The sequence below is a fragment of the Poecilia mexicana genome, unplaced genomic scaffold, assembly GCF_051168715.1.
Source record: "Poecilia mexicana isolate PSO_F unplaced genomic scaffold, ASM5116871v1 scaffold_23, whole genome shotgun sequence".
In the NCBI taxonomy this organism is placed as follows: Eukaryota; Metazoa; Chordata; class Actinopteri; order Cyprinodontiformes; family Poeciliidae; genus Poecilia; species Poecilia mexicana.
This window is the reverse complement of record NW_028263392.1, coordinates 5,722,889-5,741,900: the sequence shown is the minus strand read 5'-3', so window position 1 is coordinate 5,741,900 and position 19,012 is coordinate 5,722,889. Positions and strand designations below refer to the sequence as shown.

Here is a 19,012-nt window from a genome sequence, read left to right as displayed (position 1 = left end):
ATTGTTGGTAAGAAACATGAATACCTCCCCTTGTCCCCAGTTCGAGGAAAGTAATCTAGATTAAGACTAATCTCTTAAATAATTAAGCTTTAAGAGTAGGGAAATGTACTTTTATTACCACAGATTGTAAAGGAAACTCTGGATCAATGTAAGAGGAAATACTGTATTATTAAGGACACTGAGTGCGCAGCAAAGATGATTTAAAACACCGACACAGCATCCCGCGCTTTCTGGATCCATTCCAGACATGTGAGCGCTGAAGATCGAAATTTCAACAGCCAACACTGCCATCGTGTGGCAATCCCAAGTCACTGCAACACGATTGCATTTAAAATGTCTCCTGCGTTGTCGGGCAGTTTTTCCTCAAAGCTTTACAAATGTAGGCGTGACATGTTTCTTTTGGCTTGCGAAAAAAGAAAAAAAAAGTTGAAAACTGTCAAATAAAATGGTTAATTCAAATAACTTAAAACTTCAAAATAAAATGTCTAAATCAATTTGTGTTCAAAATGCCAAACCTATTTTTTACATTACAAAACTACCAAACTAGCAAAACTCAGACCTTATATTTCAGTTTCATAGCATTCCAAAACAAATTTAACTTCCTAGGATTTTGTTTTGTAGCAGTTGACTTGCCGTTTTGACTTCCCAGCATTTGCGTTGTAAAACTAACGTTTTACTTAATCATTTAAATTAAGGGATACCCATTTTATTGTGTTCACTTGTGTAATTGCCTTCTATGCATACATTTATGCAACTTATTACCAATTGGCTCCTTTACTGAGCCTCTGAAAAGCAACTTAACACTGCCATCATGTGGTGATTTCAAATTACTGCAACACAAAGTTGCCCTAAGCCCAACACCATTTTCCTTCTTTGATTTTCCACTGATTTACTGCTTCAGTTAAACTTGCTCCATTCTAAAAGTTATAAAATAAAATGGAAAGTATTTGATTAGTTAAAATAGAATCACATTGAATTCAACATTATTCACTTTTATTGAAACAACTTTAATTATTAAAACAAATGAACAGTGGCATAAAATGTCCTGTTTCTGTCCAATTCCACTACTGGAAAACACTGGTGGGTTTTGAAAACAGGTGGTATATTGGTTGCGGTCCAAGTAAAAAAAAAGTCATGAGGTTCAGTTCGTTCACATACTGGTCCAAGTTTCAACATCAGAGCTCCCTGTGTGGCCCTGGAGTCGTCTCCGATGCTTCAGACTCCTCCTTTTCATCTACAGACAAAGGAAGGAAAAAGGTGAGAGTAGTGTTACCAACGGTGAAATGTTTGAGTATTTAACACATTGACCCTCACCGCTTTGTTGGACACACTCGCCATCTTTCTCCTCATAGCCACTGGAGCAGATGCAGATGAAGCTGCCTTTACTGTTGACACACTCCTGGTTCTCCTTCACACACGCAGGGTCCGACTGTGAACATTCATCAATATCTAGAAAACAAGTACAGCAATAAGCAAAAGATAACTGTAAAAATGACTCTGTACACATGGTAATACAGTTCTTTTCCTCGACAATTTACAATCTACTAAAATATTTCCATCCTACCAGTGCAGGTTCCTTCTACATCCTGGTACCCTTCAGCACAAGCCTGGCACTCATCAGGACCACCTCCAGTGCAGCCGGTGCACGCCTCGTCACAACCTATATGAGTTCAAGCCGATCAAAACTAATTAATTCAATGTTCAGCTGCTGTGAAAAGATTGAAAATATTGTGATTATTTTATTATTTCTGAATTTTTTCCCCCTTTAATCTGAGGAAACTAATGTGAACCTTACCATTGCAGGAATAGGAACCTTCAGCGTTAAGGCAGTATTGATCCTCTTTGCACGGTGAGGGCTCTTTGGCACACTCGTTCACATCTGCAAATCATTCAGTCGACAACACAAATGTATCAGTTTCAAAATGTGCAACCCTACACCAAGTCTTTCCTTATAATTAAATCCCACATAGGGTCTGCAGAACAGGACGGTGTTCCTCCTACCGACACAAGCTTCTTGGTCATCCTCCTCCCAGCCCTCCTTGCACTCGTCACAGTCCTGATTGGTTGCGCCGGTGCAGGTCTTGCACGACGTGTCGCACTCTATGGGAGGATGTAGACCCTGAATCACTGACCAGTTCACTGAACCATGTCGATTCCTGTACAAGTTAGCCTAAAGTTTACCTGTACACAAAGAGAAGGTATCGTTTCTGACTTCGTTGAAATACCCGTCGATGCAGTCCAAGCAGAACTCCCCCTTATAGGCGTGGTCACAGCTGCACTTCCCGTTGCCTCCGCGGGTCCCGTCGCCGTCACACACCCCGTTTCCGTGACACGGCCTCTCCGAGCCCCCTATACAAGCTTCAGAAACAAAATTATTATTATCATTGGTGCATCAAATATTACAGCCAGATCTATTCTTCCTCTGGTTTCATTAGAATAGTTCCTTACCATTGCAGTCAGGTCCAAATGTTCCCTTTGGACAGCAGACCTTGATAGTGTCTATGCAGAACCATTTATGCAGATCTGGATGTTTGGTTTTCCTGCATCGCAGAAGGAGATGAAATGGGGAGAGGTGGGCTTCAATTAATGCAGAAACTTACTGCAAAAACTTGTGAACTGATCGTGAAATAATTCAGGTACAAAAAGGTCCCAGATTAGATAATTGCTTATGTTTAAACACTTTTCTGAACATCAGCTCATGCTCATTGACGGTTCCTTTGTCAATCTCACCAGACACCCACTTTTTAAACCACCAGGTCTCGAATTGCTCCTCGTGTTCCTCCACCATGCGGTTGCACTCAAAGCTGCTGCTATCACACAGATCCTCTAAGATCTCCATCAGGCGAATCTCACTGCAGGAAGACAGACATAGATATATCCACACAGGGCATGGAGGAAAAGGAAGTGACTAGTTAAAGTAAAGGTTCTCCATTCGGTGCAACCTTGTTGTTTAATGATCTGTTATCTAAAAGCGTAGATAAGCTTCCACTGCCGAGGTCAAACGGCTCTGCATCAGGTTGACCTGGAGTTAGCAGAGGACAGCACGATCTGGACTCGTCTCACCTTGTCTCATACTTGGACAGCTTTCTCTCCTCCCACGCTGTGTTGCCTCCTCCAAAGTTCTGCTTTGCTGTTCTGTCATAGCCCTGAAAAAAAAGAGAGAAGAAAACCACAAACCCAAATTATTTATACCAAATGGAAAGAGGAAGAGGTTTTGCACGTAGATCAATGAGGTCGACTTATCAGATATGCCTTACTGGTGACATTGGTTTATAGTCTAATACTGATTCATCTTCTCAAAGTTCACACCTGACCTTTCTGCTGTGTTCATGGTGCAGTTAGTTTATAAAGTTTTCCAAACAAACGTTTGTGATAAGCCGGATTTTAGCAATAATTGACAGCAATTTCTAAAAGCAGTTAACTGCGCTGAATTGTATTTAGGGATGTCAGATTAAAAGGGACTGAGCATAAATGCCCGTCACATATTTAAAGCAAAAAGCAGAAATTAAATGCATTAAGGCGTGTATGCATTTCCTTTCACCTGACAGTTATGCCTAAAATACTATTTTGTTCCATGATACTGAATAGTGTAGCACGGCAGTGCAAGCAAGACGAGTGTTTTGAAAAGATCTCTGACCTTGTTGAAGTTCTCAGTAATTTGCTGGCAGGTGCTGCAGGCGCTTTTTAAATCTCTCTTGGTGTCGCCGGCTTGAAAAAGCAAAATAAGAATAATGGAGCAGGAGAGGAGCCGCAGCTGTGGAAGGCAGGGGGACAGCATCTCTCACCCAAACAGACTCAATCACGCTATCATGACAGTAGCACCCTTCACTAACTGGTATACACCTAGCTATAAAGTTCTGTAACGGTTGGATACATTTAAATGAACTATTCTGACATCAAACTTAAGATAATTGTATCTATGCAAAGCGCAGCTGAGTAGTATTTACATGCCGGTTGTAGAAAAAAAAGATGCTTTTCTAGTTTTCCGCGTCAGCCTCTGAGGTTGATTGTGGCTTGTAGTAATTGGCGAAAAGGTCTGTCAATCATTAAAACAACCAATCACAAGCCGCCACGAGCGGGACATAAAATTTAGCCACACGTGGAAAATTTAGGAAACCTATTTGTTTTATTCAAAAACATATTTTTTTATTTTAGAAAACCTCTTTATTGCAATACCAAATAGGTACTGATACGTTTTGGGATAAAACAAATAATATCTAGCGACTTCAACGCGTGTTGAGAGCGTTCGCTTCCTGTGTTGACCGGAAGTAAAATCGTCGGCTCGCCAGCTGTCATGGCGGAGAAGAAGAATGTTTGGGGGAAACCTTTGCTGTTTTTGTTAATTTCTCTGAGTTTCCTGCATTTATTAATTTGCCCCTTCACGAAAGTCGAAGAAAGCTTTAATTTACAGGCGACGCACGACATTCTGTACCACAGACTTGATTTTGACAAGGTAAGCAGACTTTCAATGATGTAGACTGTAAATCACACGCATGCGCACAGAAGAGACAAACCAAAACGCCTTTAAACAACTAATTGCTTAAATGTCAACAGTTCATGACACTACTTTGGCTGTTATCATAGTACAAATAAAGGATATCTTCATATTAAAATAAATACTTTTAAAAATGCAATTTCCGTAAAACTTGCATTTTATTTATTTTTACTTGATTTGAAGTTTAGGTTTAATAGAACTTGTGCAAGATGGATAACATTTTTCTGACACATTTTGTTATATGAAAAAAGAAAAGTAAAAAAAAAGAAAACCTTAGCAAGAAATAACAAACTTGCATCTTGTAAATTACATATGGCAATATTAATGATTAATGTTTGTGACAGTACTGATTTTATAAGGAATGTAAATATTTAAACAAGATTGTTTAAAATTGGTGTAACAAATGTCTGTTTTCATGGTTTGATGGTTTTAAGTTGGAAAATGAAAATTTTTTAGTCTGTATATTTTTTAAAAGTGAATTGTTTTCATGATGTTTTAAGTGCACTGGAAACTATAAAATATTACTTCTCTCTCAGTATGACCATCATGAATTCCCTGGAGTTGTGCCACGTACTTTTCTCGGACCCCTGTTCCTCTCCACGCTCTGCTCCCCGCTTGTTTCTTTATCATCTCTGCTGGAGGCACCGAAGTTCTACACTCAGTATATAGGTAAGGAAACAAAAGACAATGACTGCTTTAACTTGAATGTGAGGATTTCTAATGTACGTTCTGCTCAGTCCGAGCTTCACTGGGCTTTTGCGTGATCGGCGCTCTGTGGCATATGCAGAAAGAAGTGCGGAGGCAGTTTGGCTCCACAGTTGCGTGTCTTTTCTGCCTGACCTGTGCCTCCCAGTTCCACCTCATGTTCTACAGCACCAGGACACTCCCCAATGTCTTTGCGCTGCCAATAGGTACGCTACACTAACATCTTTACCGAAGGAATCTTGGTACATCTCTTTCTTTATGGTTGCAAAATTCCTCCCAAAGTTCTTGTAGCGTTCACGTCTTGGATGGCTCAGAAACACGGCTGGTTCATCAGACTCTCCGCTTTGGTCATCATCGTGATCCGGTCTGAGCTCTGCATCTTGCTGGGCCTCATGCTGCTGATGGCGCTGCTGCGCAGGAGGCTGGGGCTGCTGCAGCTGATTTACTATGCTGCTCCTGCTGGACTTTTCTCCCTAGGTGAGAGCAGAATTTACAATATCTAATGAGGTGGGCAGAACGTTTAGCATCTCTTAAGGTGGACTGAAAGTAAATTCATTTTTTTATTTGTTTTATCCTTCATAATTGCATACAATTAAACCAGAAATATGTTTGTTTTATGTTTTTGCTGCAGCTCTGACGGTGGCTGTTGACACCTTCTTTTGGAGGAAACTTTTGTGGCCTGAGGGGCAGGTGCTGTGGTACAACACCATTCTTAATAAAAGCTCCAACTGGGGAATATCCTTTTAAAGGGAACCTATAATGTAGACGTCATATTTTGCTTTTTGGACTTCCATTTGGGTTTCTACTGCTTCTAAAAACAATCCAAGTGCTTAAAAAAAAAACATACAGAGCCGTCTTTTGGCAGTAAATTCTTTTTTGTTTTTCTAGAAAATGAGCCGTTTCAAAAACTTATGGAATATAATGTCACAAACCAGCAGGCACTGACCCTCACCTAGCAACCCCGGCGAAGGATCTGCTTGAACCTAGCAGCTCAAGCTGATCTCCAGCACGTTTGGTCAGCTGGATTTACCTCTGTATGCGCTGTACAATGGCTGCTGGAAAAGACAAGTGTTTTGTGTGTTGACCACTTGCTGAATTTTTGTTTGTTGTGCTTTTCAAAGAAGTGCTATTGAATAATTGAGTATCTGTCTGCAGCCATTTTCATGCGCAAGTGTAAAAGTTGAGTTGGGGGGGCGGGGCCAACAGCAGTTTGTTTGGATTTAAAGTGACAGAGACCTCAAAAAACAGCTCATTATCAAAGAATGATTTTGTGCAAAAAATGCAACGAACATGATTTGTATAGGGGAAAAATGTACAACTGTCTTCAGTTTTTTTGTTTTAAAATGGAAATCCTAATGATTTCCCCAAATAGTTCTTTTCTGTCTAACTCCCAAGTTCTCCCTAACTCCTCTCTCCATTAAACCTCGCCCTTTTTGTGGTATTTTTACTCCGCCGTGCCTCGGGTCCTGGGCTGCTCGCTGCTCTTCGTGCCTCTCGGCCTCCTGGACAGGCGGATTAGGCTGCTGCTGCTCCCCACAGTTGGCTTCATCCTCGTCTATTCGCTGCTGCCTCACAAGGAGATGCGTTTCATTATTTACACTTTCCCTGTGCTCAATTTGGCCGCTGCACGCGGCTGTTCCTTCATGCAAGTTAAAGTTTATTTTAAAAAATCTTATATCGAGTTATATATATTTCATTCATTTTTCCCTCTTTGTTTTGCTTCAGATTGTGCAACTATCAGAAATCCTGGATGTACAAACTGGGCTCTGCAGTTGTGGTTGGCCAGCTGTTGATCAACTCATCATACACTTTCCTTTGCCTGTATGTTTCCCATCACAACTACCCGGGCGGCAAGGGAATCCAGGAACTACACAGGCTGTTTCCAGCCACAGCAGGTCACAACCGCAATTAAGTAACCTTATTTCCTAATATTAACACACACTTCTGGAATTTTAACGTGGTGCGCACATTTTTCCTCTCCCCTCCCCCAGATGTCTTTGTTCACATTGACACCTTTGCTGCTGAAACAGGAGTGTCACGCTTCTTAGAGCAAAACAAAAACTGGAGGTAAGTGTTGTGTAAACATTGCCCATCACTGTTATTGACAGCCCTGCTAAAGAAATGTAAAAAGCATTCAATTAAACATATTAAATACAATTCCATGCTGCTGAAATAAGGAAGAAATTTGGGTCCTGTTGCAGTGTCAGTTGTTTATAATGCTTTAATCATTCTCAAACTGTAGCATCATCATTTCCCCAAGGAAATAAGCTATTTAGTTATTTTCTTCTACTATTTTATCACTTATAAAATCACATTTTCTTTGTAAAAATGGCATGCTTCCCTATTTTTCCTGTTTTGGAGAGGGGTTAATAGAAATAAGCCTTTATGTTATATAAGTTTCTTATTTCTTCCTACTCCTTTTTGAGCATGTCAAGATTATTGTGGTACAAAAATGTCTTTTGCATTCCTTGTTCATGTGTGTGATTTTATACTTCTAAATATTCGAGATAAATAAATAAATCCTTATATTTATGTCCCAAGGAAACAGGCAAGTAGCTGTCTTTTTCTTGCCATTTTCTGACTGAAAACGATGAACACACAAGCTGCTTGAACGGCATGTTTTCTTGTCTTTTCCATTTTGAATATTGGGTTTAGAATCAGGACTGTCACATAATGACACCCTAAAGAAATGAGAAGTTTTGCTACTTAATGCAACTTCTATGATGCTGAACTTTAAAAGATAAACTCTTCATTTAAAGGTTTCATATTTACTTATTTTAAAGGAAAAAATCAATTATCACTAACCACTCCCCTCCAGTTTTTTTTTTTTTTCACTGTGAAATTTTGCTACAAGGTCAATCATTTTGATGCTTTTTACAAATCTTTATCAGATACCAGTGAATTGCGGGAGGGTGCTACTTTTGTGCCATGACATAAAAACGCCCCTCATTTTGGTTATCTTTTTAATAAATAGTCTTCAATTCTACAGATACGACAAAAGAGAAGACATAAACAGCACAAGCCCTGAGCTCCAGGTTTACTCACACCTGTTAATGGAGGCGAACATCACCAAGATACAGCAGCTGCACAACACTCATAAGCCTCTGGTCTACGTCGAAGGTTTCAACAACATCGCCTTTAGCACAGCTCACTTCCCACCTGTCAGAGTTCACCTAGCGAGGAAAGCTGTGCTGATGCAGAGCAAGACTTGGGAGGGCACACCAAGAGAAACATGAGCGGAAATATAATTTAGAACTATAAGGTGACCAAAGACAATTAAAAATGATGCTGCTAGGTTGATTAAAAAGAAAAAAAATGTCTTGGTGTCACATACCAGCACAGATCGCATATGATCTTCTGCCCCAGCAAACGCATCCAGCTGTTTACACCAGAGAATCATTTATATATTTTGACTTGTAAATGAATAAAGCCAAACAGAGAAAATGAAAGCATGTTGTTATCCTTAGAGAGTTCAGGACATTTTGGAGAGGGGTGATATAAACCCAGAGTGGTCGGTGCTGGAGGTTAAAGCTAACGGCTTTAATTGGTTTGAGGCCAAACCAAAATGTTCATAGCCTTAAATAACATCCTAAAAATGTAATTTGCTTTGTAATTGCTAAAATTGATAACTTTGCATTGGATAATTGTTTTCACAGGAATTGCAGGTGGTGCAACAGCAATAATCTTCCTGTTTGAAACACTAAATGGGACCAAAATATCTAAGATTAACCACATTATAAAGCAGTGGGTGACCTTGTTTCTTAATGGCTCACATAAGCAACCAGAGAGCTGAACGCAGCACAGTCTTTGTCAGTAACGTAACGGGAACTAAACGTTATCAAGATTAACAAATTTTCCTTCTACAAAAATGTCAATTGAGCAATATCCTATTTTTGTGAATTTGTAACCTTATTTGAAGTTTAAGTAGAATGAGCTGACATTTCTTAAGAGTACATCTCTAAATGGAAATATTTCTGAAGGTGCTGATGTAGCTCTGGAAATCAGGAATAAATAAGTAAATAAAAATGCTGCCTTTAAAATGAGATTTTTTTTTTAAATGGTTACATTCTTGAAAATGCCCTGGAAAAAAGCTAACAGATTTAAGGTAGCATTTCCTTAAACTCATTTCACCCTTTTATACCAGTTATTGTGAGCTGAAACATGTTAGATGCTCAATGCCAAACTAAACTGGACCTATGCTAAATGAAGGCAAGCGTCACCTACTGCAGGTAAAAAGATACCTGTAAAACTAAATAAATAAAAAATCCCTTTATAAATCCTGAACTAACCCTTTAAATCCTTCAAAACTTCACACCAAAGCTAGAATTAACAAAAAGAGAGAGAATACTGTTCAAGAAAAACCTTTATTTACAAATGACCACAAAATTTGCATGTTTCCAGTCTGAATGCTAAAACGTTTATCAAATTAGGTTCAGAGTCATTTAATATAAAAATGTACAGTACACTGTTAATCAATAATAAACCCATAATTTAATCCCCTGGACATAAACTTAAATTGTGCTTAAGAGACGACTGGTGTATTCCAAAAAACCCACCTTATTCTGAAAATACAGCCACATTATACATCATCTTATTAAAAACATTTCAGTGAGTTAAAAAAACAAAAAAAAAAAAATATTTCTAAGTGACAGTACCGTAAGCCTCAAATTTACAAAGAAAAATTAAATAGCATTAACTTAAAACATCTTTCAGTCACAGCATTTGTTTTTGGGCCAAGTTGTCATTCTGAAAAAAATAGTATTCCTTGCATCTATGTTTAATTTAAAAAAAAAAAAAAAAAAAAAAAAAACGGATCCTGATGCAATCAGCACAATTTATATATTTACAGCATTTTGACCTGAAGTAGTTTTGGTTAAGGCACAAGGAGAGAGTAGACAACAGAAAAAACAACAAGAACAAAAGATTATAACCAAACACACCATCACTATCCCCCTACAGCTAAAAAAAAAAAAAAAAGAAAATCCCTCCCTGATACACTTCTCACTGAGACGTTTCATCACAACAGCTCCAAGTGTTTAACAGTAGTACACAATACAAGAAACCCTCAATCTGGCCTTTGCATTAAGAATCAGTGTATGAAACCCTATCTTACAATTAGCCCCACACAAGCCCACCCATTTCACAGCTATGCAACTTGGTCCTTGATAGAACAGTTTTCAAATTAATATTCAGTAATGTTCAGTACTGAAAATAGATCAAAGGGAGGTTGACCTTAAGGAACAGCAGTCCCTCTATGTTGTCCAGCATTGGCCTGGGCTGGTTTAGAGCACAGTTGACACCGGCGGTGCTGAACAGCGTCTCTGCTGGGACGATGGTGGGAGGGCAGCCCACGTAACGGGCGGCTACTTTGGCAAGATCGGGCCACAGGAACTTTTTCAGGTTCCAATAGTCGAGGGGGTCACAGCTTTGATCTAAGATGTCTTCCTCCAAATACTCCAGCACTACCATCTCTGCGGACTTTTCCTCCTCGTCCTCTTCTTTTATGTTTTGCCTGAATTCAGGCATCAAGGGCCAGAGGTTGTCTCTGGTTGAGTGGGGGTTGTCGGAGGAAACAGGGTCCTCGTCGCAGCCGTTGGGGAGGAGAGAGCTAACTGGAACTGAGGTAGAAGAGGACAAGTCCAGCTCCTGGATCAGATCTTGTTTGCAACGCTCGGCTTCCTCCTCTGTGAACAGTGATGTTTTGTATCTCGGGTCCAACATGGTGGCCCAGGTATAACGTGGGTCTTGCAGAGTAGCCGACATCCTGTTCATCATTGCTTCCTTTAGAGACATCAGCATATTGTCGATGCCAACAGTCTCATCAAACAAAAGATCTATTTTCCTGGTGAGAATGTGAATGAGTGGTATGACTTGGCCCAGAGTGGCAGTGCGGTTGCTCAGCTCCCTGCTGGCCACTTCAAAGGGTTTCAGTGCGTTGCAGACTGAGAGCATCACCTCCCACTGGTCAAAGCTGATTATTTCCCTGAAATTGCACTCTATCGACAAGTCGTCGATAGCTACCTTCTGCTCAACCAGGCGTTCCAGCATGAAGAAGGACGTCATCCACTTGGATGGAACGTCCTGTATCAGCTGGTTTTCTGGCAGCTGGTGAGTCTTTTGGAGCTCGGCCAGTCTTTCTTTTGCATTCGCCGAACGGTGCACACGTTCACAGATCTTTCGCGCTATGCTCAGAAGGTTCTGAACCAATCTCTGGCTTTTTATGGCTTCGCTTACAATGAGGTCTATGGTGTGTCCAAAACACTGCACGGTGACATGGCCATGCTCCTCCAAGGTATTTTTGATGGTGTCGTTATCTGTTACTGTGAATCCCTTCTTCAGCCCTGGTGAGGTGATCCAATTGTCCCACAGGTACTCAAGCTGCTTTGGGATGTCGTGCATATCTTGATCACAATCTATTTGCGAGACACTTAGGAGAGCTGAACAGTGGAAGTCTTGACCTTGAGGTCGGAGATTTGACTCGTATGCTGCCCAGTGAGCCGTAAGGGTCAAGTATTCTCTTGTCTGGCTGCTGACCCAAATACTTGTTGTGAAGTGGACAACGCCGCCTTCGGCCTCTTTTAGGTGGGTCAGCACAACATCTTTCACCTTATTGTACATTTCTGGTATGGCGGTGCTGGTAAAGTAAGAAGAAGGTGGAAGAGAATACTGAGGCTGGAGGAACTCTATCAGTCTAGTCAGTCCAGAATTCTCTACCATAGCTGATGGCTGAAGATCCAGTGCGAGCATTTCCGCAATAAGCTTGGTGGTTTTTTTGGCAACCGGGTGGTGTTCATCAAACCTCACACAGCTTTGCTCTGACTGATAAACGGTGTCTTCCACTGGCTCTTGTTTAATGCGAACTTCAGCAGACGGCACAACACCTGAGATAGAACTGTTACTTTCGAGAAAATGTCCATGGAACCTCTGCATGTGCCTGAAGAGGCAGCTCGTGCCGAGGTTCGTAGTCTTTTTGCCTCTGCTAATTGTGCGGCTACAGTGCAAACAATTCACCTTGGTGGGATCGGTGTCGGAAATGGAGAAATGATTCCACAGTTTTGACGTCCTTTTGCTGAAAACGGGCAGGTTTGGGGGTTTTTTGTCAATGCCAGAGTCGTCAGCTTCTTTGGCTGAGACTGGATCCGTTGAGGTGAGCATGGCGTAGGGGTGAGGGAACGATTCCTTCTCGTCTGTGCTTTTTTGGTTTTTCATGACGTCTGGGTGACGTCTCATCAGATGCCTCATCAGGCAACTTGTGCCAAAGTCGCCCCGCTTGCCCCGACTAATGACACAAGGACAGTAACGGCACAGTGCTTTTAACTGGTCAACTGGCGACACTATGAAATGTTGCCACACTTCAGATTTCACCCGTTTCATAAGCTTTTTATTCTGTTGGAAAACTAAATGGTTCTGACTGAGGCTGGGGCCTTCAGAGAGGTATGGTGAGGAAGTCAGTGGTGTATCAGCCCCCTGAGTTTTAAATAAGTTAAAAGAGGAATCCTGCCCTGAGAGATGCATAAGGTCTCTCTCCTCCTTAATAAACATGCTTTCCTCTAAGCTTTGGGGTAGTTCATCTGATAGGGTCTCTGGGGAGGAGATAAGAAAGGGTGGCTCTTTTTTAATTTCCAGTGCATCATGTGAGCGGGACAGCAGCGAGGGTGGGTTTGTATAGGGTGGTGGAATGTGGTTGCCATGTCCGTTTTCCTCGATCACAACCTCTTTGTGGGCTCTCCACATGTGACGAATGAGACAGCTTGTCCCGAGATCCTTTCCGTTTTTACCCCTACTGAATTCATTCATGCAGTGGATACACACAGCTTTGGAATTGTCTGCAGGTGACAAGTAGAAATGCTTCCACACGGCCGACCTGCGACGGGAACTGGCGCCCTTAGGGGTTCCCGGAGGGCGCTCGGGTCCTCCGTCTAATAAGTCGTCGTTTTCGCTGGAATGTGAAGATGGAAAGGGTGGAAGGATACTACTCAGAGGGTCGACGTTTGTAAACTGTTCCATTTTTTGTTCGACTTTGGGCAGCACTTCTTTGGATGACGGGCTTGAATTTTCAGCTGAGGATGTGGACGGTGACGTGTTCTTTGAGGGAGAAGTAAAAAAGTCTCCGTTTTTTGGTGAGCCTGGGGAGGGAGGTATCAACGATGAGGGAAAAAGAGGCAGGCTTGAGAAGGATGCATCTGTGCCGTCCTGTATAAGCACAGTCGGGTGAGCCCTTCGTACGTGCCTCATCAAACAACTCGTGCTGAGGTCTTTTTCGTTCTTGCCCCGACTGAACTCTTTCATGCAGTATAGACAGATTGCTTTGGTATTGTCCCGTGGCGAAATGAAGAAGTGATTCCACGCTTGAGATTTTTTCCTCGGGTTGCCGTGACCCCTCATCGACGACAAAAGACTTTGAGTGACGGCATCCATGGCAACATCATAAAGGGTGCTTGTGTATCCGCTAAATAAATTACTATAGTCATCACAGTCTCGGGTTAGAAAAGGGGCAATGGCGCCACCAAATGCTAGCCTTTCGTCATCTGGCATTTCCTCTTCCATCCCATTTGCATCCCCAATATGATCTTTGACACTTTCACTCAGTCCACCACCGTTTGGATACTTCTCAGTGTCTATATGTCCATCATTGAGGGACGATGGAGCAATGTCACATACTTTCTCCAAGTCTAACCGTTTGTCTACCTGAGAAGATAAATGGAAAGTAGGGAGGGAATCTTTATCCAGTGTTGAGGAGCAGCTTGGCGACTTTGCATCCGTGAGATCGTGAGAATGAAAGCTGTAGGACTTTAACACATAACCTTCCTGTCCCTCGATTTTCAGGCAGGTCCCTTTCGCCTCTCTCTTTTTACTTTCTGCAGAACTGTCAGGCACACAGAAGAAATCCTCACTCAGGCGAGGAATATGCTCCTCTCCGTCCATGGTGGCAGCCCAATCGTTTCTATGGATCAGTCAGGTTTGCGTTGTTGGGTGTAGTCACTTCGTTTCAGCTGCAGTCATTGATAAGGTGCTTCTCAAGCAGGTGTGGTATTGAGCGTGTTGCTTTCGTTGACCCTGAGTGTCTGCTTGTTTCTCTCCATTTATAAATTAAATGTTTTTCACTTCTCTCCACACAACCTACAGAGAAAGGGGACAAAAAAAAAAGATAGAATCAGTGCAAACGGTACAAACTGGATTCCAAAAGCAGGTAATACAAGTGTACCGTAATGATGCAATCAAACCTGTATGCTTTGCTTTCTTTTTTTTCCCCTCACTAGATCCTGTACAAGGCAAATAAATGAAACCGGTTTGCGAGATTGAAGCCAAACACTAACAGCTTTACAGTGTATTAATGTAACAAAATTGTCATTTAGAAATCATCAAAGTAAAGGGCAGTTATTTCATTTCTATTATTTATACAAATGGCAATATTTTATATAATGAAACTGAATTAAGTTCAGTTTCAGCTCCAAGTTGTGCAGGTTCTTGGCTCAGTCGTACTTTTCCATTTTTTTGAATACCAAAATATATTTTTGCAGATAAGTTGTCTAAATCTTTGTGCAAATTGTGGCATTTTCTTATAAATTGGTTAAATTTTCCCTGAAACTGTCTCCGTGAAACCTTGAGTTGAAGGATGGCTGTTGTAGTTGAAATTTCAAATTGATTACAACGGTACGGCTTGATGGCTGTCCGTGTCACAGACCCCCACACTTGGCCGTGTCCCTTAGTTTTTCTTTGTCTCTGCCCACTTTGATGGAATTTATCCAAACGTCTGGTATTTGCCTTCACTCAGTTTTTAGTGTCACTTTAAGAGGATGTTGCTTTAAGATCAGCTAGAAATCTACACGCAGGTTAGCTAATTGAGGAACTGGTCTGACAAATGAACCATCTAGTTTCTGCTTAACTGATCAATTGTCCATGCTTTGGTTCAATATACCATGCTGGTAAGTCACACATTCAGGTACAAAACGGCCGTATTAGCTTTCCTTCGCTAATACGAATCACACCTTAGAGGCTTTTTGCCTGATGTTCTTTCTGAATATAAAAAAAGGAGGACTGCTCACAGCATGCATATCTGGAACATGGATTTGTGGCACATCACTGAGCTAAAACTGGAGCTGGTACTGAAATCAGGAGGGTGCTCCTTAGGCGTAAGGAGATGTCACAAATTCAGATATGTAGAAAATAAACAGGTAGAACAACACCTTCAAGTCTGTTTCAAGATCAAAATATCAAATGTGAAAAATATCATTAAATAATAATGTGTTTTAGAGACAGTGGGAATAGTTGTGGCTCTTATGATTCTAGTTACATCGATTAAATCATGTCCGTTTTTGTGTTACATATTTGTCTAAATAACATGAAATGATTTCTTGAGAAAATTTCATATTGATCTACTCCTGAATGCAATGTCGCATTTTATACTCAAAGCAGAAACAGTTTTGAATGATAGAAAGCATTAAGCAACTTGGTGTATTCATGTCCAAAATGATGAAGAGGACTACTTCAGGTCACATGAGAGTAACTTTGGGTCAACTGTCAAGAAAATAAGGCACTTTTTTTTTATTGCTTAACCCGTAATAATCTTCCTCCTCATTCAGAGAATACACATTAATTAGGTGACTCTATACATCAAGCATTTTTAATTGTTTCACACAGTAAAACCTGCAAGAAGTCAACAATTACTTTGTGATTAAACAGATTATGAAAGCAGACTTTAAAGAGAAAAAAAAAAAGAAAAAATCAACAGTTCTCAGTCTCGTCTGTGGTTATGGTTCTGAATTGCTTCAGAACCATAACCACAGACAAGACTGAGAACTGTTGACAAGCAAACCAGGAAGCAGAGTTCTAAACTACAGAAGCAAAACCAGAACAAAAAGACATGCACAGTATTGCAGGGACTAGTTCCTAACGCAACAAAACGTCTTGCAGTGCTGATTTACATAACAATGAAGCCCGCATAGACCGTAATCTCTAACGGCATTAGCATTAAACTTATAGGCTGAAATGAACATATTGCTGGCTAATTAACTACTCCTGTATATTTTGTGAAATCCCTCAGTCGTAGACAAAAGCCTTTCAATTCTGCTTTGTTTGTATTTGGGTTGCAGACATCACAGAAGGTCAGGAACTGAGCCGACCAGCTCATTCTGGTAAACCCTGTGCTAGAATAATAATAATAATAATAATAAAAGAAGCACTTAAGAAGTAAGGATTTAATTAAAAGAAAAAAAAAACATGTATCCAATGAGAGAAATAAGGAGAATAGTAATACAAATATTCAAAAGAATTTGTGATGTATATTTTATAGACATGTTTTTTCATTCCTTATAGAGAAGTAGCCAGAGATTCTTGTTGACGTTTTCATATAAAAAATTGTTTGATTTATGAGAAATTTGTAACTAAACAGCCTAAGTGTCTGCTTGATTATGGCTTTAAGTACATATATTCCAAATATTAAATTATACAATAATTAAGATCCTTTTAAATCAGATTATGGTCCATAAGTCCTAGATTTGTATTTTAATTTTAGGACTTAATTAGAATGACCTGCTGAAAAATAATGCAATCTTCGGCCTGAATAACAGGACTGTTAACACTTCACATTTTTCTGAGGAAAAAGAAAGCCATAAATTATCCCAGAATCTCAGATATATGTCTTGATTTTTCACCTACACACCTGATCTTGGTATCATTTATCTTTTTTTTTTATATATAGTCTTTAACAATTCTGACATACAACTATTCTAAACGTCTTCATCCGTAAATATTGAAACTATATATTTTCTTTACAGTATACCAGTACGTGAAACCCATTGGTTTGAAGACTTTAGTTGAAACTGTGTGATCATAACAATGATCAAGCTTTAACAAATTCAATTGATTCATTTTTAACCCCAAACAAAAGCAGTAGTCTGCTGATTTTATGAATACGTTAACACGTTTTTATTATTATTATTATTTTTTTTTTTTTCCTGGAATCAATCACGACTCCAAACAGAAATCCTTTAAAATGTGAAGTTTTCTTATCGATCACCGGCGGCGAGCTTTCCGGGTTAAGCTTTACGTGCTAGTCAGGAAGATGCGAGAGGACAGCAGAAAATAGCCACGGTTGGCTAGCGATCACCTGCTCATAACAGCCCCACTATAGATCAGTGTGCTTCCCTACCGGCTCTTCCCTTAGCCACAATGAACTCGAGCAGCCACGATCGTTACACTCCTCCAGGCATCACATAAATCCACGATTCACGGTGTAGTGTTAAATATTGTCGGCTATAAGGCTACATCATCAGTAAACACGACGGTGGCTATGTTGGAGCTAATAGTTAGCCAGAAGGCTAATAAACACACAAAAGCAACTCACAGGTAAAGCCGTTCTGACACGTGAAATCTCGCCCCAATACCCACGGCTATGATTCGTTTACACATACACAGGCAGAATTGTCGCTACACTCTTAGATATGCGCCTCGTTATGGTCGGACCGTACTACGTCTGCTAGCTGGTTAGCTGCCAGCTAGGCCACACACAGGACATACAAGCTAACCTGGCAAGGCAGAACCAAGCCGAGCACACGAACCGCACAGGATCCGAATCAGGGAAGCTCTCAACCACGACGTCCCGCCCGCATTAAGCCCCCGTTTTCAGAGCCCCACATCATCCCGGCGTACTTACAGTTCACTCTGACGACGTGATCGCAGGATTTCTGCTGGTAAACGGTTAATTGTGACACATTTGATTGATCCGGAGGGGGGTTCACTTTGTTGCTTTTGTCTCCTGGTTTGCTAGCAGTTCGCGTTCGGCCGGAGAAGCAGCTCCACGCAACGTCGGACGGAAGGAACGCGCTCAGTGATGTCACCGGGCTCAGAGTCTTCATTGTGGCCAAACGGCCGATGACTTGAAAATGTTTGGTGACATCACGCGGCCTCACGATTCCGTTTTCACACTTTTCACTTTTTCTGTGCTCACAAAATGAGAATTGGTTCCATTCAGAAATGGGTTCTTTCATTATTTATCATTGTTTCACAATCATTGTTAATTAAGTTCACCCTCCAAATCCAGTTTGTATGTTGAATGGTGGGTGGGGGGGGAGTAATTTTCAATAGATTACACACATTTGTAGGTTGCTAGTTGTTTGATTTGGGGGTCAAAGAATCCAGATGGAACAATTCAACATTTTTCTGATAATGAAACTGATTTTCTTTGTTGAAGTATGGCTCAAGCCCAACTTACTTCTCCATGAAAGAAATAAATACAAGACATGATTTCTGAACAAACCAAAGTAACTAAGTGACTTCCTATTTTTTGATCTACATTTCTTTTCAACAGGCTTTGGTAGAGTACAGAAAATTACCTGTACTCTACTGTCAAAGTGAAACACCTCATTGATGGATATGAATCAAAGTATTAGAGAATCTATTTGTTGGACACCTATGTCAAAACTTGTTGAAAGAATGACGTCCTATTTGTCACAACCCAATGTAAGGGATAGCAAACAGATGGGAGAAGGTACTCAAACACACCATGAGACATGGTAGGAGCAGCATTATTCTATGGGGATGTTGGGAACAAGGAGGCTGTTTAGAAGTGATGATGAAAAAACCTAATTACCAGTAAAGTTTGTGTGTTATTAAAGAAAAAGGATTCTCCTGTGTTGCCTTCATCTTCTATCAAATAGGAAAAGAGAAATATGAGCTTAAATATCAACAGGTTTTGTCCCAGAAATTGACACCCCAAATATTGACACAGTCAACATTTTTTTATGTAATAAAGCACAATGCACACATGAACTTTGAGGAACAAAACGAAAAACTAAAACATACAACTCTGTA

General features: G+C 40.6%; 3 protein-coding genes and 1 long non-coding RNA gene across 4 annotated transcripts; 2 read left to right on the top strand and 2 right to left on the bottom strand.

Moving 5' to 3' along the window:
• Nucleotides 1-976: 976 nt before the first annotated feature.
• On the bottom strand, nt 977-4,006 carry creld2 (CRELD disulfide isomerase 2). The gene is made up of 10 exons (XM_014984989.2): nt 3,638-4,006; nt 3,064-3,146; nt 2,742-2,852; nt 2,449-2,540; nt 2,182-2,358; nt 2,002-2,100; nt 1,796-1,879; nt 1,565-1,660; nt 1,315-1,449; nt 977-1,234 (listed from the first exon to the last, which is right to left on the bottom strand). Exons 1-10 carry the CDS (start codon nt 3,776-3,778, stop codon nt 1,176-1,178), a joined length of 1,077 nt encoding a protein of 358 aa, XP_014840475.1. The 5' UTR covers nt 3,779-4,006; the 3' UTR covers nt 977-1,175.
• A 240-nt stretch (nt 4,007-4,246) lies between these two features.
• alg12 (ALG12 alpha-1,6-mannosyltransferase) lies at nt 4,247-8,649 on the top strand. The gene is made up of 9 exons (XM_088003460.1): nt 4,247-4,453; nt 5,032-5,164; nt 5,233-5,406; nt 5,483-5,677; nt 5,832-5,936; nt 6,623-6,845; nt 6,926-7,095; nt 7,192-7,267; nt 8,190-8,649. Exons 1-9 carry the CDS (start codon nt 4,295-4,297, stop codon nt 8,434-8,436), a joined length of 1,482 nt encoding a protein of 493 aa, XP_087859586.1. The 5' UTR covers nt 4,247-4,294; the 3' UTR covers nt 8,437-8,649.
• Nucleotides 8,650-9,545: 896 nt separating this feature from the next.
• On the bottom strand, nt 9,546-17,973 carry zbed4 (zinc finger, BED-type containing 4). The gene is made up of 2 exons (XM_014984986.2): nt 17,856-17,973; nt 9,546-14,320 (listed from the first exon to the last, which is right to left on the bottom strand). The coding sequence occupies exon 2, from the start codon at nt 14,123-14,125 to the stop codon at nt 10,400-10,402; it is 3,726 nt and encodes a 1,241-aa protein (XP_014840472.2). The 5' UTR covers nt 14,126-14,320; nt 17,856-17,973; the 3' UTR covers nt 9,546-10,399.
• On the top strand, nt 17,765-18,821 carry LOC148152483 (uncharacterized). Its single transcript, XR_015762216.1, has 2 exons — nt 17,765-17,892; nt 17,970-18,821. It is a non-coding gene; the product is annotated as an uncharacterized LOC148152483 (long non-coding RNA).
• Nucleotides 18,822-19,012: the final 191 nt, after the last annotated feature.